The sequence below is a fragment of the Salmo trutta genome, chromosome 12, assembly GCF_901001165.1.
Source record: "Salmo trutta chromosome 12, fSalTru1.1, whole genome shotgun sequence".
NCBI lineage: Eukaryota > Metazoa > Chordata > Actinopteri > Salmoniformes > Salmonidae > Salmo > Salmo trutta.
Genome location: NC_042968.1, coordinates 97,463,499 through 97,481,812, shown reverse-complemented (window position 1 = coordinate 97,481,812; position 18,314 = coordinate 97,463,499). Strand labels below are relative to the sequence as shown.

General features: G+C 45.1%; 1 protein-coding gene across 1 annotated transcript in view; it reads right to left on the bottom strand.

Annotated features, from left to right (window-relative positions):
* LOC115204712 (V-set and immunoglobulin domain-containing protein 10-like 2) overlaps nucleotides 1-18,314 on the bottom strand; it is a 48,893-nt gene that overhangs the window by 23,855 nt on the left and 6,724 nt on the right. The window contains exons 4-6 of the mRNA XM_029770440.1: nucleotides 11,579-11,750; nucleotides 11,079-11,311; nucleotides 4,380-4,554 (exon numbers count right to left, since the gene is read on the bottom strand). Of these exons, the coding sequence (XP_029626300.1) occupies nucleotides 4,380-4,554; nucleotides 11,079-11,303 (400 nt within the window). The 5' untranslated portion in view covers nucleotides 11,304-11,311; nucleotides 11,579-11,750. The remainder of the gene's footprint in view (nucleotides 1-4,379; nucleotides 4,555-11,078; nucleotides 11,312-11,578; nucleotides 11,751-18,314) is intronic.

The following is an 18,314-nucleotide window of genomic DNA, read 5'->3' as shown; positions in this document are numbered from 1 at the left end:
ATACAAAACTCCCTCACCCTCCATTTGGCAAATCTGACCGCAATTCTATCCTCTGGTTTCCTGCTTGTGAGCAAAAACGAAAGCAGGAAGTACCAGGGACTCGCTCAATACGGAAGTGGTCAGATGACACGGATTCAACGCTATAGGACTGTTTTGCTGCACAGACTGGAATATGTTCTCGGATTCATTCAATGGCTTTGAGGAGTATACCACCTCAGTCACCAGTTTCATCAATAAGTGCATCGACGACGTCGTCCCCAAAGTGACCGGGTACGTACATATCCCAACCAGAAGCCATGGATTACAAGCAACATCCGCACGGAGCTAGAGCTGCCGCTTTCAAGGAGCGGGACAATAATCCAGAAGCTTATAAGAAATCCCACCATGCCCTAAGATGAACAATCAAACAGGCAAAGCGTCAATCGCCCTGTAGCACTCACTTTTGTCATCATGAAGTGCTTTGAGAGACTAGTCAAGGATCATGTCATCTTTATCTTACCTGACACCCTAGACCCACTTCAATTTGCTTACCGCCCCAATAGATCCACAGACGATGCAATGGCCATCGCACTGCACACTGCCCTGTCCCATCTGGACAAGAGAAAAACCTATGTAAGAATGCTGTTCATTGACTTTAACTCACCATTCAACACCATAGTACCCTCCAAGCTCATCATTAACTTCTCTAGGACAGGGGGCAGTATTTTGACGTCCGGATGAAAGGCGTGCCCAAATTAAACTGCCTGCTACTCAGACTCAGAAGGTAGGATATGCATATTCTATTAGTCTATTAGTATCTATTAGTAGATTTGGATAGAAAACACTCTGAACTTTCTAAAACTGTTTGAATGATGTCTGTGAGTATAACAGAACTCATATGGCAGGCAAAACCCTGATAAATACAACCAGGAAGTGTGAAATCTGAGGTTGTAGTTTTTTCAAGTGATTGCCTTTACAGTATACACTTTAGTCATTTAGCAGACGCTCTTACCCAGAGCGACTTACAGTAGTAAATGCATACATTTCATTTAAAAAAAAACCCTGTACTGGTCCCCCATGGGAATCGAACCCACAACCCTGGCGTTGCAAACACCATGCACTACCAACTGAGCCACACGGGACTATAGAGTGTATACAGTGACTTAGGGTTAATTTTGCGCTTCCTAAGGCTTCCACTAGATGTCAACAGTCTTTAGAAAGTTGTTTGAGGCTTCTATGGTGAACAGAGAGCGAACAAAGGAAGTTGGAAGTTGTTGACTCAGGAAAGGACATGACTTCATTGGCTCGCGTTCACATGAGAGGGAGCTGTGTTCTATTACATTTTTCAAGACATTGGAATCGTCCGGTTGGAATATTATTGAAGATTTATGTTAAAAAGGCCCTAAAGAGTGATGCTATACATCGTTTGACATGTTTCTACGAACGTAAATATAACTTTTTTAGACTTTTCGTCGTGAAATGTTCGACGCGCTTCCTACATTTGGAGTAGCTTACAGAACGTGCAAACAACAAGGAGGTATTTGGACATAAATTATGGACTTTATCGAACAAAACAACATTTATTGTGGACCTAGGATTCCTGGGAGTGCATTCTGATGAAGATCATCAAAGGTAAGTGAATATTTACAATGCTATTTATGATTTTAGATGACTCCAAAATGGCGGGTATCTGTATTGCCTGCTGTTGTTTTCTGAGCACTGTACTCAGATTATTGCAAAGTGTGCTTTCCCCGTGAAGCTTTTTTGAAATCTGTCACAGCGGTTGCATTAATAACCTGTAAGGGAATACCCCCCTGATTTGGACAAAATATGTTAGGGCTAGGGGGCAGTATTTACACGGCCGGATAAAAAACGTACCCGATTTAATCTGGTTACTACTCCTACCCAGTAACTAGAATATGCATATAATTATTGGCTTTGGATAGAAAACACCCAAAAGTTTCTAAAACTGTTTGAATGGTGTCTGTGAGTATAACAGAACTCATATGGCAGGCAAAAACCTGAGAAGATTCTGAACAGGAAGTGGCCTGTCTGACAAGATCTTGTTCTTCTTGTCTCTGTTTATTGAAGACTGAGGATCTTTGCTGTAACGTGACACTTCCTACGGCTCCCATAGGCTCTCAGAGCCCGGGAAAAAGCTGAATGATGTCATTCCAGCCCCAGGCTGAAACACATTTGCGCTTTTGGCAAGTGGCCGATAAGAGGATAATGGGCTTAGGCGCGTGCACGAGTCGATCCCGTGCTTTATTTTCTGTCGTCTATTTACCTAAACGCAGATTCCCGGTCGGAATATTATCGCTTTTTTACGAGAAAAATGGCATAAAAATTGATTTTAAACACGTTCAGAACTAGCATACCCCCCGCAAACTTCCGGCGAATTTACTAACAATTTACTAAATTACTCACGATAAACGTTCACAAAAGCATAACAATTATTTAAGGAGATGTTTATCTATAATTATTTGAATAAGAGTTTAATATTTTATTAACGTTTATGATGAGTATTTCTATAAATTGATGTGCTCATTCACCGGAGGTTTTTGAAGGAATAACATTTCTGAACAATACGGGCCAATGCTAAATGGGGTTTTTGGATATAAATATGAACTTTATCGAGCAAAACATACATGTATTGTGTAACATTAAGTCCTATGAGTGCCATCTGATGAAGATCATCAAAGGTTAGTGCTTAATTTTAGCTGTATTTCTGGTTTTTGTGATGCCTCTCCTTGCTAGGAAAATGGCTGTGTGGTTTTTCTTGTTTAGGTGGTGTCCTAACATAATCTAATGTTTTGCTTTCACCGTAAAGCCTTTTTGAAATCGGACAATGTGGTTTGATTAAAGAGAGTCTTATCCATCGAATGGTGTTTAACACTTGTATGTGTGAGAAATTTGAATTATGAGATTTTGGTGGTTTTGAATTTGCCACACTACTATTTCACTGGCTGTTGAATAGTGTGTCCCGCAGGTGGGACGGTCACGTCCCACATACCCAAGAGAGTTTAAGCTTGAGGCCTTAGGTCTCAACCCCGCCCTGTGCAATTGGGTGATGGACTTTCTGACGGGCAGACCCCAGGTTGTGAAGGCAGGAAACAAAATCTTCACTTTGCTGATCCTCAACACTGGGGCCCCACAAGGGTGCGTGCTCAGCCCCCTCCTGTACTCTCTGTTCACCAATAACTGTGTGGCCATGTACGCCTCCAACTCAATCATCAAGTTTGCAGACGACACAACAGTAGTGGGCTTGATTACCAACGACGACGAGACAGACTACAGGGAGGAGATGAGGGCCCTCGGAGTGTGGTGTAAAGAAAACAACGTCTCACTCAACATCAACAAAACAAAGGAGATGATCGTGGACTTCAGGAAACAGCAGAGGGAGCACCCCATATCCACATCGACGGGACAGCAGTGGAGAAGGTGGAACATTTTCATTAAGTTCCTTGGCGTACACATCACGGACAAGCTGAAATGGTCCACCCACACAGTGTGGTGAAGAAGGCGCAACAGCACCTCTTCAACCTCAGGAGGCTTGTCACCTAAAACCCTCACAACCTTTTACAGATGCACAATTGAGAGCATCCTGTCAGGCTGTATCATCGTATGGTACGGCAACAGCACCGCCCTCAACCGCAGGGTTCTCCAGATGGTGGTGCAGTCTGCCCAACGCATTACTGGGGGTAAACTACCTGCCCTCCAGGGCACCTACAGTACCCGATGTCACAGGAAGGCCAAAAAAGATGATCAAGGACAACAACCATTACATAGACCTGGAATCACAGGCCACTTTAATAATGGAACACTAGCCACTTTAATAATATTTACATATTTTGCATTACTCATCTCATTTGTATATACTGTATTCTATTCTACTGTATCTTGTCTATGCCACTCTGACATTGTTCGGCCAAATATTTATATATTCTTAATTCCATTTCTATACTTTAGATTTGTGTGTATTGTTGTGAATTTTTTTGATATAACTGTTAGATATTACTGCACTGTTAGAGCTAAAAACACAAGCATTTCACTACACCAGCAATAACACCTGCTAAACACGTGTATGTGACAAATAACATTTGATTTGATTTGAGTGTTTATTGTGTTGTGGGTTCCCAGACCCAATAAAGTTTTTTTTAACTCAAATTCTCTCTCTCTCTCACTGGCTCTATCCCCTCTCTCCCTCTCCCTCTCTCTCTCTCGCTGTCTCCTTCTCTCTTGCTGTCTCTATCCCCCTCTCTCTCTGCCTCCCTCTCTTTCTGTCTCACACTCTCGTTGTCTCCCTCCCCCTCTGTATCCTTTCCCCCCTCTTTAATATAATAGTATATAATAATATGATAGTAGTAACAATAATGGTAGTAATAATATATCTCACTCACCTGGTGACTCTGGGGGGGAGGGGTGTCCGAGGGTTCTGTGATTGACAGCTGTGATGCGTATCTGGTAGGTATCTGTTGGGGTCATGTTGCCCAGCGTGTGGACCCTCTCCCTGGCTTCCAATACCGCCACCTGCTTCCATGGAGAGAAACTACTCCTTTTTTCCTGTCGCTGCTCCTACAACAACAAAACTATATTAATATCTGCAATGACCAAAAAAATGTCAACTTTATTTTTTTTACAATTTCTAAGATTTTACAGAGTTACAGTTCATATAAGGACATCAATCAATTGAAATCAATTCATTATGCCCTAATCTGTGGATTTCAAATGACTGGGAACACAGATATGCATCTGTTGGTCACAGATACACTACACGACCAGAAGTATGTGGACTGCTTGTCAAACATCTCATTCCAAAATCATTGGCATTAATATGGAGTTGGTCCCCCCTTTGCTGCTATAACAGCATCCACTCTTCTGGGAAGACTTTCTACTAGATGTTGGAACATTGCTGAGGAGACTTGCTTCCATTCAGCCACAAGAGCATTAGTGAGTTTGGGCACTGATGTTGGGCGATTAGGCCTGGCTCACAGTCGGCGTCCCAATTCATCCCAAAGGTGTTCAATGGGATTGAGGTCAGGGCTCTGTGCAGGTCAGTCAAGTTCTTCCACACTGTTCTCAACAAACAATTTCTCTGTGGACCTCGCTTTGTGCACGGGGCCATTGTCATGCTGAAACAGGAAAGGGCCTTCTCCAAACTGTTGCCACAAGTTGGAAGCACAGAATCGTCTACAATGTCATTGTATGCTGTAGCATTAAGATTTCCTTCATTGGAACTAAGGGGCCGAGCCTGAACCATGAAAAACATCCCCAGACCATTATTCCTCCTCCACCAAACTTTACAGTTGGCACTACGCATTTGGGCAGGTAGTGTTCTCTTGGCATCCACCAAATCCAGATTTGTCTGTCGGACTGCCAGATGGTGAAGCGTGATTCATCACCACAGAGAACACGTTTCCATTTTATACACCTTTCAGCAATGGGTGTGGCTGACATATATATATGTATATATAGTGTACCGTAAAAAAAAGGTAGGGTCGTGGATCAGAAAACCAGTCAGTATCTGGTGTGACCACCATTTGCCTTATGAAGTGCGACACATCTGTTGATTGTGGCCTGTGGAATGTTGTCCCACTCCTCTTCAATGGCTGTGCGATGTTGGTGGATATTGGTGGGACTTTCCACCATCTCCACTGCTGTCCCATCGATGTGAATAGGGGGGTGCTCCCTCTGCTGTTTCCTGAAGTCCACGATCTTCTCCTTTGTTTTGTTGATGTTGAGTGAGAGGTTGTTTTTATGACACTGCACTCCGAGTGCCCTCACATCCTCCCTGTAGTCTGTCTCGTCATCGTTGGTAATCAAGTCCACTACTGTTGTGTCGTCTGCAAACTTGATGATTGAGTTGGAGGCGTGCATGGCCACGCAGTCATGGGTGAACAGGGAGTACAGGAGGGGGCTGAGCACGCACCCTTGTGGGGCCCCAGTGTTGAGGATCAGCGAAGTGGAGATTTTGTTTCCTACCTTCACCACCTGGGGGCGGCCCGTCAGAAAGTCCAGGACCCAATTGCACAGGGCGGGGTTGAGACCCAGGGCATCAAGCTTAATGATGAGCTTGGAGGGTACTATGGTGTTGAATGCTGAGCTGTAGTCAATGAACAACGTTCTTACATAGGTATTCTTCTTGTCAATGTGGAATAGAGCAGTGTGCTATGTGGTGGCAATTGTATCGTCTGTGGATCTGTTGGAGCGTTATGCCAACTGAAGTGGATCTAGGGTGGCAGGTAAGGTGGAGGTGACAAGATCCTTGACTAGTCTCTCAAAGCACTTAATGATAAGAAAAGTGAGTGCTATGGGCGATAGTCATTTAGTTCAGTTATCTTTGCCTTCATGGGTACAGGAACAATGGAGGCCATCTTGAAGTATGTGGGGACAGAAGACTGGTATAGGGAGTGATTGAACATGTCCATAAACACACCAGCCAGCTGGCTGCACATATTTTGAGGACGCGGCTAGGGATGCCGTCTGGGCCAGCCGCCTTGCGAGGGTTAACAAGTTTAAATGTCTTACTCACGTCAGCCACGGAGAAGGAGAGAAGAGCCCGCAGTCCTTGGTAGCGGGCCGCGTCAGTGGCACTGTATTATCCTCAAAGCAGGCAAAGAAGATGTTTAGTTTGTCTGGAAGCAAGACGTTGGTGTCCGTGGCGTGGCTGGTTTTCTTTTTGCAGACCGTAATTGTCTGTAGACCCTGCCACATACCTCTTGTGTCTGAGCTGTTGAATTGCGACTCCACTTTGTCCCTATACCGACATTTTGCTTGTTTGATTGCCTTGTGGAGGGAATAACTACACTGTTTATATTCAGCCATATTCCCAGACCTCTTTCCATGGTTAAATGCGGTGGTTCACGCTTTCAGTTTTGCGCGAATGCCGCCATCTATCCACGGTTTCTGGTTAGGGTAGGTTTTAATAGTCAGTGGGTACAACATCTCCAATGCACTTCCTTTTAAACTCACTCAGCGAATCAGCGTATAAATAGGTGTTATTTTCTGAGGCTGCCCGGAACATTTCCCACTCCACGTGATCAAAACAATCTTGAAGCGTGGTCAGACCAGCGTTGAATGGTTCTTGTCACAGGTACATCCTGTTGGAGTTTCTGCCTATAGGACGGTAGGAGCAAAATGGAGTCGTGGTCGGATTTGCCGAAGGGAGAGCGGGGGAGGGCCTTGTATGCATCGTGGAAGTTAGAGTAGCAGTGATCCAGTGTTTTCCCAGCACGAGTGCTACAATCAATATGCTGATAGAATTTAGGTATCCTTGTTGTCAAATTTGCTTTGTTAAAATCCCCAGCTATGTCACGGTTGTTGTTGGTGAATGAGGACCAAAATGCAGCAGGTACGTGTATGCTCATTTTGACTTTTATTTAACTATCCAAAAGAGCACTCCAAAACAACAGAAAACGAACGAACAACAACAAAACAGTCTGGCAAAGCCTAGGGCTGAACACAGAACAATCACCCAAAAAACACAAACACAAACACACCCTCATTTATGAGACTCTCAATCAAAGGCAGATAGAAAACACCTGCCTTCAACTGAGAGTCCCAACACCAATTCACCAGACATAGAAACAGACATACTAGACTCCACATAGAAATACCTAAACAAACCAACACCCGGAATTACTAAAACAAACACCCTTAAACCAAACACACCACCCTGAACCACATAAAACAAATACCCTCTGTCACGCCCTGACCAAACTACAAACAATTAACCTTATATACTGGCCAGGACGTGACAGTACCCCCCCTTAAAGGTGCTACCCCAGAAGCACCTTAAAAACACAAACAAAACAAAAAATACCCCCAAACAATACCTAAAAGAAAAATTCCCCCTTTCTAAAGGGAGGGAAGGGAGGGTGGCTGCCGTCAACGACGGCACTGTGCTACACCCCCCCCCTCCCCAACCCACCTATATTGGAGGCGGCTCAGGTTCTGGCCGTTCCAGGCAGTCTGGGCAGTCTGGCAGTTCGGGACAGTTTGGGCAGTCTGGCAGCTCGGGGCAGTCTGGGCAGTCTGGCAATTCGGGACGTTCAGGGCAGTCTGGCCACTCGGGACAGTCTGGCCAGTCTGGCCACTCGGGACAGTCTGGCCAGTCTGGCCACTCGGGACAGTCAGGGCAGTCTGGCCACTCGGGACAGTCAGGGCAGTCTGGCCACTCGGGACAGTCAGGGCAGTCTGGCCACTCGGGACAGTCAGGGCAGTCTGGCCACTCGGGACAGTCAGGGCAGTCTGGCCACTCGGGACAGTCAGGGCAGTCTGGCCACTCGGGACAGTCAGGGCAGTCTGGCCACTCCGGCAGTTCAGGGCAGTCTGGCCACTCCGGCAGTTCAGGGCAGTCTGGCCACTCCGGCAGTTCAGGGCAGTCTGGCCACTCCGGCAGTTCAGCGCAGTCTGGCCACTCCGGCAGTTCAGCGCAGTCTGGCCACTCCGGCAGTTCAGCGCAGTCTGGCCACTCCGGCAGTTCAGCGCAGTCTGGCCACTCCGGCAGTTCAGCGCAGTCTGGCCACTCCGGCAGTTCAGCGCAGTCTGGCCACTCCGGCAGTTCAGCGCAGTCTGGCCACTCCGGCAGTTCAGCGCAGTCTGACCACTCCGGCAGTTCAGCGCAGTCTGACCACTCCGGCGACTGTTGACTGACGGGCAGCTCCGACGACTGTTGACTGACGGCAGCTCCGACGACTGTTGACTGACGGGCAGCTCCGACGACTGTTGACTGGCGGGCAGCTCCGACGACTGTTGACTGGCGGGCAGCTCCGACGACTGTTGACTGGCGGGCAGCTCCGACGACTGTTGACTGGCGGGCAGCTCCGACGACTGTTGACTGGCGGGCAGCTCCGACGACTGTTGACTGGCGGGCAGCTCCGACGACTGTTTACTGGCGGGCAGCTCCGACGACTGTTGACTGGCGAGGCTGGGTTTACGCACTTGCCGTTTAGTGCGGGGAGCGGGAACAGGACGAGTCGGACTGGGTGGACGCACTTCCGGGTCCGCACGAGAGACAGGAGCTGGAAACCCAGGGCTATGGAGGCGCACAGCCGGTCTAGATCTTACCTCCTGCACAACCCGCCTTGGCTCGATGGAACTAGTAGCCCTGCACGAGCGGAGTGCTCGTACAGGGCAGACTGGGCTGTGCAGGGGCTTGATGGTAGCCGTGCTTAGAGCGGGAGTTGGGTAGCCTGGTCCTCGGAGGCGTACCGGCGACCAGATGCGCTGCGCAGGCATCCTCCTACCAGGCTGGATGCCCGCTCTAGCACGGCACCTGCGAGGGGCTGGAATAACTCGCACCGGACTGTGCGTGCGTATGGGTGAGATATTGCGCTTCTCAGCGAAACATGGCGCTCCCCACCTCATACGCTCCTCCATATAACCACGGGTAGCTGGCTTCCGGCTCTTCCCTCGCCTAGCCAAACTACCCGTGTGCCCCCCCCAAAAAATTTCTTGGGGGTGCCTCTCGTGCTTCTCCCTCAGCGCGTCTCTGGCCTCGTACCACCGCCTCTCTGCCTTGGCTGCTTCTATTTCCCACTGCGGGCGGCGATACTCCCCAGCCTGATGCCAAGGTCCGACCCCGTCCAGAACTTCCTCCCAAGTCCACTTCTCCCGCCAGTCCAACTCGAACTCCGTCTGCTCCTTCCTCTGCTGCTTGGTCCTTTGGTGGTGGGTGATTCTGTCACGGTTGTTGTTGGTGAATGAGGACCAAAATGCAGCAGGTACGTGTATGCTCATTTTGACTTTTATTTAACTATCCAAAAGAGCACTCCAAAACAACAGAAAACGAACGAACAACAACAAAACAGTCTGGCAAAGCCTAGGGCTGAACACAGAACAATCACCCAAAAAACACAAACACAAACACACCCTCATTTATGAGACTCTCAATCAAAGGCAGATAGAAAACACCTGCCTTCAACTGAGAGTCCCAACACCAATTCACCAGACATAGAAACAGACATACTAGACTCCACATAGAAATACCTAAACAAACCAACACCCGGAATTACTAAAACAAACACCCTTAAACCAAACACACCACCCTGAACCACATAAAACAAATACCCTCTGTCACGCCCTGACCAAACTACAAACAATTAACCTTATATACTGGCCAGGACGTGACAAGCTACTATAAATGCAGCCTCTGGATATATGGTTTCCAGTTTACATAGAGTCCAGTGAAGTTCCTTGAGGGCCGTTGTGGTATCTGCTTGAGGAGGGATATACACGGCTGTGACAATAACCAACGAGAATTCTCTTGGACAAGATGCACCTGTGTAATGATCATGCTGTTTAACCAGCTTCTTGATACACCCCACCTGTCAGGTGGATGGATTATCTTGGCAAATGAGAAATTCTCACAAAAAGGGATGTAAACACGTTTGTGCACAGAATTTGAGAGAAATAAGCTTTTTGTGCAGAGATAGAACACAACTATCATGGTATCTACTAGATAGAACACAACTATCAGGGTATCTACTAGATAGAACACAACTATCATGGTATCTACTAGATAGAACACAACTATCAGGGTATCTACTAGATAGAACACAACTATCATGGTATCTACTAGATAGAACACAAATATCAGGGTATCTACTAGATAGAACACAACTATCAGATAATCTACTAGATAGAACACAACTATCATGGTATCTACTAGATAGAACACAACTATCAGGGTATCTACTAGATAGATCACAACTATCATGGTATCTACTAGATAGAACACAACTATCATGGTATCTACTAGATAGAACACAACTATCATGGTATCTACTAGATAGAACACAAATATCAGGGTATCTACTAGATATAACACATTAATCAGGGTATCTACTAGATAGAACACAACTATCAGGGTATCTACTAGATAGAACACAACTATCATGGTATCTACTAGATAGAACACAACTATCATGGTATCTACTAGATAGAACACAACTATCATGGTATCTGCTGGAACAACAAACTTAATTATTCCATGCAGAATAACAGAATTGTATTATTCTGTGTGTTCTCTGCCCCCCCCCACAACTCTGTTCTCTGCCTCCTCCCCCCCCCCCCCCCCAACTCTCTTTCTGGCTCACCTCTTGGTCAGAAGGATATGCACCAGCCTCCTCTCTCTCCTTCTCTTTTTCCTCCTCTCCTCTCCTCCTCCCTGGTGCCTCCTCTAGTCTGCGCTCAAGTATGAACCCAGTCAGCCCTCCTCCCTCTCCTCCTTCTCCCTCTCCCTCCATCTGCCACTCCAGCTCCACCTCTCTGCGCTGCCGACTGCTGTAAACCAGCCTTACCAGGGTCACATTGGGAGGCATGGGGTATCCTGAGAGGGGGAGAGGGCAGGGAGACAGAGAGGATGGGGGAGGGGGGTGGGTCAGAGAGAGAGAAGGGGATGAGAGGAGGAGGTACAGTAGAACAGAAATGAAATAGCCATTCAGTTCATCAGAAAACCATTCAGTTTTGTTTTGTAGGTGTACAGACTAAAGCTTTATTGATCTTATCTTGACTAATAGCGTAACAGGCATATTACTCTTGACCAATAGTGTAACAGGGATCTTACTCTTGACCAGTAGCGTAACAGGGATCTTACTCTTGACCAGTAGCGTAACAGGGATCTCAGTCCCTCCCACGGCGTTGCTAGCGGAGCACCAGTATTGGCCGTTGTCTGTTGTTCCATCCGTCTCTAGGACCGTCAAGTTGGTCCATGCAGCTGCGCGACGCAGCACATACTTCCTGGTTGTGGCCAGGGCTTCCTGGACTTCCTGTCAAACAACCAATCACCTTTTAACTCTACACGTTACTTCCTGTGAATCAACCAATCACATTTTAACTCTACTTGTCACAGGTAGTTCTGCAGTTAATTAAACAAAGTATACAGCAGATATCTATGTTTCTTCACATTCTTCACATTTTCATAACCTTTTTTTTGTATTTTGTATTTATTATGTATCGCCATTAGCTGCTGCCAAAGCAGCAGCTACTCTTCTTGGGGTCCAGAAAAAATAAGGCTTAAATTAAAGATGTGGCAAATAGGAGTGGCAATATCGTCTGCTATTATCCTCAGTAATTTTCCATCCAGATTGTCAGACACCGGTGGCTTGTCATTGTTGATAGATAACAATATTTTTCCACCTCTTCCTCACTGACTTTATGGAATTCAAAAGTACAATTCTTGTCTTTTATAATTTGGTCAGATATACTTGGATGTGTAGTGTCAGCGTTTGTTGCTGGCATGTCATTCCTAAGTTTATCAAGCATTTCACACATATTATCCAGATACTGACTGTTAGCACTTGGTGGTCTATAGCAGCTTCCCACCAAAATGGGCTTTAGGTGAGGCAGATGAACCTGTAGCCATATTACTTCAACAATATTTAACATTAGATCGTCTCTAAGCTTGACAGGAATGTGGTTCTGAATATAGACTGCAACACCGCCTCCGTTGGCATTTCTGTCTTTTCTATAGATGTTATAACCATGTATTGCTACCACTGTATCATCAAATGTATTATCTAAGTGAGATTCAGAGATAGTCAGAATATGAATGTAATCTGTTATACGAAAGTTATTGACTTCATGGACCTTTTTTCTTAGGCTACAAATGTTAATCTGGGCTATTTGTAGCACTTTTCTGGGTTGCTTGATTGTTTTTAATGCTTTACTGGGAAGCTGATCAGAGGCAGACTTACTCATGTTATTTACATTGGAGATGATAGTGCAGGGTGAGCTGCATAAAGTGGTCTTCTTACTATTGCACACAGTGTAAATCTGGTTTATAGGCTCATGATTACTGATTACCCTCATGATTACCCGAAACAGTTACAAGCAATACAAAAATAAAAATCCTCCAATGAATATTTCAAATGGGCAAGGGGAACAAGAGTCTCAAGTTTAAGTTTAGTCTGCAGGCTATTTCATAAGCAAGGAGCATATCAGGAAAATGCAGCCATACCCAACTCTGTGGAAATCGCATGGGCCTCAAGTGTAATCCATGTTTGAGACCTGGTTTTAGGGATTATAATTGTAATATTGATGAGTGATGATAAATAAGAAGGTAGTTTATTCAGAAGTGATTTATAGACAAACATGAGAGCATGTTGTTCTCGTCTCACGGACAGCGAAGTCCAACCCACATTTTGATATAAAACACAGTGGTGAGTTCTGTAGCTAGCACCCGTAATAAACCTAAGTGCGCAATGATAAGTAGCATCCAGCGATTTAAGTGTTGATGCCGTAGCATGCATGTAAATAATATCCCCATAATCTATAACAGACATAAAAGTAGCTTGCACAATTTGTCTTCTATTTGTAGAGGACAAACATGTACTGTTTCTGTAGAGGAAGCCTAGCTTGATTTTTAGCCATTTACAAAGTTTGTCAATATGCATTTTAAAAGACAGTTTATCATCCAACTATATCCCTAAGTATTTATATGCAGAGACCTGATTAATTCCAGAACCATCTAAGCTCGTAAGTGCAAGTGTATTTTCAACCAACTTTTTTAACCTATTAAAAATCAGAAAATGTGTTTTCTTTGCATTTAAAACAAGTTTCAGCTGTATAAAAGACTCTTGTAATATCTTAAAATCTGTCTCCAATAGTGATAATGCTTGGTCAGCCGTTGAAGCGATAGAGTACATGACAGTGTCATCAGCATATAAATTAATTTGACACTTTCCTATCTCATCACCGATATTGTTTATGTAGAGAGTGAACAGTAATGGACCAAGTATAGAACCTTGTGGGACCCCTTTAACCAACTCCAATGGCTTCGGCAGGGAAGTCAAGGAGTTTCCTCGTTCAAGTGAGTTAACAGTTTTCCAGAATTTAGCGGGATCACCAGCAGACTATGTCATAGCATCAAGAAAATACCTGGATTTTGCCTTTTTTATTCCTCCGGTCCATTTATTTCTCAATTGCCTAAAAAGCAGCCTATCAGCTGTTTCACCAGTTTTCCTCGCCAAGACCCATGCTTGATTCTTTTGCAGAAAAATTATTTTCAAATAACAGGAGAACCAAGGATTAGTTCGATTTCTTACCCTAAGTCGCTTTAACGGGGCATGTTTATCAGCCATAAAGGTAAAAAATGATGAAAAGAAAGAGAACATTAAAACTGGGTCCATTATGCAGTTTATGGATAAAAGCTCTGAATAATAAAGGTCATGGATAAAGGCTTGCTCTGAGAAGTGTTTATAGTTTCTCTTTAGAATTATAGGGGGTTCAGTGTTTTTAGCCTAGTTTCTCTGATTCATGCAATAGGGCAGTGGTTACTGATGTCATTAGCAAATAACCCATTAGTTATATGTTATTATATAACGTCTATTAATGTAGATTTTTGGGGGTCTTTTGGATTAGGGTTAGGGTTGTCACAATGGTAGGGATTAACTGAGCTGGCCTTGGATCATTTGCCTGTCATTGTTTCAACGCAGCCTTGAAATGCGTGGACAGAGTCCAGGAGTCAAGATGACTAACCTAGTGCCTCAAAGTACTTTACAGTAACCTAGACCCCAAAGTACTTTACAGTAGCCCTCCTAGATGCCCAAAGTATTTTCCAGTAACTTGGACCACCAAAGAACTTTACAGTAGCCCAGCCTAGACCCTAAAAGTTCTTAAAGGTAACTCAGAACCAAAAGTATGGCAGGTAGCCTAGTGGTTAGAGCTTTGGGCTAGTAACCGAAAGGTTGCTGGATTGAATCCTGAGCTGACAAGGTAAAAATCTATTGTTCTGCCCCTGAGCAAGGCAGCTAACCCACTGGTTGCTGAAGACGTGGATGTTGATTATGGCAGCCCAACACACCTCTCTGATTCAGAGGGGTTGGGTTAACTTTTTAAGGTATAGGGGGCAGTATTTTCCTTTTCGGATGAAAAGCATGCCCAGAGTAAACTGCCTAATACTCGGGCCCAGAGTCAAAAATGTGCATATTATTAGTAGATTTGGATAGAAAACACTCTGAAGTTTCTAAAACTGTTTGAATGATGTCTGTGAGTATAACAGAACTCATAGGGCAGGCAAAAACCTGAGAAAAATCCAACCAGGAAGTGGGAAATCTGATGCTTGTAGTCTTTTCAAGTCATTGCCGATCTAACACACAGTGACTTCGGGTTCATTTTGCACTTCCTAAGGTTTCCACTAGATGTCAACAGTCTTTAGAACCTTGTTTCAGGCTTTTGCAGTGAACAGAGAGCGAACAAGAAGGCCGGAAATTTGGTGACTCAGAAAATGACATGAGTTTAGTGGCGCGCATTCACGTGATGAGGTAACTGTGTTCCATACCATTTTTCAAGACATTGGAATCGTCCGGTTGGAATATTATTGAAGTTTTATCTTAAAAAGGCCCTAAAGATTAATGCTATACATCGTTTGACATGTTTCTACAAAGGTAAATATAACTTTTTTTTACTTTTCGTCGTGAAATTTTCGGCGTGCTTCCTACATTTGGAGTAGCTTACTGAACATGCAAACAACAAGGAGGTATTTGGACATGAATTATGCACTTTATCGAACAAAACAACATTTATTGTGGACCTGGGAATCCTGAGAGTGCATTCTGATGAAGATCATCAAAAGTACGTGAATATTTATAATGCTATTTATGATTTTAGATGACTCCAAAATGGCGGGTATCTGTATTGCTGGTTTGGTTTTCTGAGCGCTGTAGTCAGATTATTGCAAAGTGTGCTTTCCCCGTGAAGCTTTTTTGAAATCTGTCACAGCGGTTGCATTAAGGAGATGCTTATCTATAATTCTTTGAATAACAGTTTAATATTTTATCAACGTTTATGATGAGTATTTTTGTAAATTGTTGTGCTCATTCACCGGAGGTTTGGAGGCAAAATATTTTCTGAATATCATGCGCCAATGTAAAATGGTGTTTTTGGATATAAATATGAACTTTATCGAACAAAACATACATGTATTGTGTAACATTGAGTCCTAGGAGTGTCATCTGATGAAGATCGTCAAATGTTAGGGCTTAATTTTAGCTGTATTTCTGGTTTTTGTGACTCCTGTCCTGCTTGGAAAATGGCTGTGTGGTTTTTCTTGTTGACCCTCTGTCCTAACATAATCTAACTTCTTGCTTTCACCGTAAAACCTTTTTGAAATCGGACAATGTGGTGGATTAAGGAGAAGTGTATCTTTAAAATTGTGTAAAATAGTTGCGTAAAATACACGCTAGCGTCCCACGTAGCCCATAGAAGTTAAATGCGAGCACATGGAGGGCTGTGCGGCCCCCCAAAGAAATGCCACCCCACACCATGACTGACCCACCGCCAAACCGGTCATGCTGGAGGAGGTTGCAGGCAGCAGAATGTTCTCCACGGCGTCTCCAGACTGTCACGTCTGTCACGTGCTCAGTGTGAACCTGCTTTCATCTGTGAAGAGCACAGGGCGCCAGTGGCGAATTTGCCAATCTTGGTGTTCTCTGGCAAATGCCAAACGTCCTGCATGGTGTTGGGCTGTAAGCACAACCCCCACCTGTGGACGTCGGGCCCTCATACCACCCTCATGGAGTCTGTTTCTGACCGTTTGAGCAGACACATGCACATTTGTGACCTGCTGGAGGTCATTTTGCAGGGCTCTGGCAGTGCTCCTCCTGCTCCTCCTTGCACAAAGGCGGAGGTAGCGGTCCTGCTGCTGGGTTGTTGCCCTCCTACGGCCTCCTCCACATCTCCTGATGTACTGGCCTGTCTCCTGGTAGTGCCTCCATGTTCTGGACACTACGCTGACAGACACAGCAAACCTTCTTGCCACAGCTCACATTGATGTGCCATCCTGGATGAGCTGCACTACCTGAGCCACTTGTGTGGGTTGTAGACTCCGTCTCATGCTACCACTAGAGTGAAAGCACCGCCAGCATTCAAAAGTGACCAAAACATCAGCCAGGAAGCATAGGAACTGAGAAGTGGTCTGTGGTTACCACCTGCAGAACCACTCCTTTATTGGGGGTGTCTTGCTAATTGCCTATAATTTCCACCTGTTGTCTTCTATTCCATTTGCACAACAGCATGTGAAATTTATTGTCAATCAGTGTTGCTTCCTAAGTGGACAGTTTGATTTCACAGAAGTGTGATTGACTTGGAGTTACATTGTGTTATTTAAGTGTTCCCTTTATTTTTTTGAGCAGTATACACACAAAGGTATGTGGACATCCCTTCAAATGAGTGGAATCGACAATTTCAGCCACACCTGTTGCTGACAGGTGTATAAAATCGAGCACACAGCCATGCATTCTCCATAGATGAACATTGGCAGGTGTCACGTCCTGACCCTTGTAAGATGTCATTTTCTATAGTAGAGTAGATCAGGGCGTGACAGGAGGTGTTTTTGGGTGGTTTTCTTGTTATCTGTTTCTATGTTGTTTTTCTAGATTTCTATTTCTATGTTGGGGTTGTTGGGATGATCTCCAATTAGAGGCAGCCGGTTCTCGTTGTCTCTAATTGGAGATCATATTTATGTAGAGGGTTTTTCCATTTGTGGTTGTGGGTTGTTAAATTTTGAGTAGTGTTATTTTCTCTGCGTCACGGTTTGTTGTTTTGTTGACGGACAAATCTGGTTTTGTGGATGCCAGAAGAACACTACCTGCCCCAATGCATAGTGCCAACTGTAAAGTTTGGTGTAGGAGAAATAATTGTCTGGGGGTGTTATTCATGGTTCTGGCTAGGCCCCTTATTTCCTTTCTCCTATAGAGCTCAATTTGTATGGAATGGTCTGCCTATCCATGTGAGAGATGCAGACTCGGTCTCGGTCTCGACCTTTAAGTCTTTATTTAAGATTCATCTCTTCAGTAGGTCCTATGATTGAGTGTAGTCTGGTCCAGGAGTGTGAAGGTGAACGGAAAGGCACTGGATCAACGAACCGCCCTTGCTGTCTCTGCCTGGCCGGTTTTCTCTCTCCGCTGGGATACTCTGCCTCAAACCCTATTACAGGGGCTGAGTCACTGGCTTACTGGTGCTCTTCCATGCCGTCCTTAGGTGGGGTGTATCACTTGAGTGGGTTGAGTCATTTACGTGATCTTCCTGTCCGGGTTGGCGCCCCCCTTGGGTTGTGCCGTGGGGGAGATTTTCATGTGCTATACTCGGCCTTGTCTCAGGATGGTAAGTTGGTGTTTGAAGATATCCCTCTAGTGGTGTGGGGGCTGTGCTTTGGCAAAGTGGGTGGGGTTATATCCTGCCTGTTTGGCCCTGTCCGGGGGTATTGTCGGATGGGGCCACAGTGTCTCCCAACCCCTCCTGTCTCAACCTCCAGTATTTATGCTGCAGTAGTTTGTGTCAGGGGGCTAGGGTCAGTCTGTTACATCTGGAGTATTTCTCCTGTCTTATCCGGT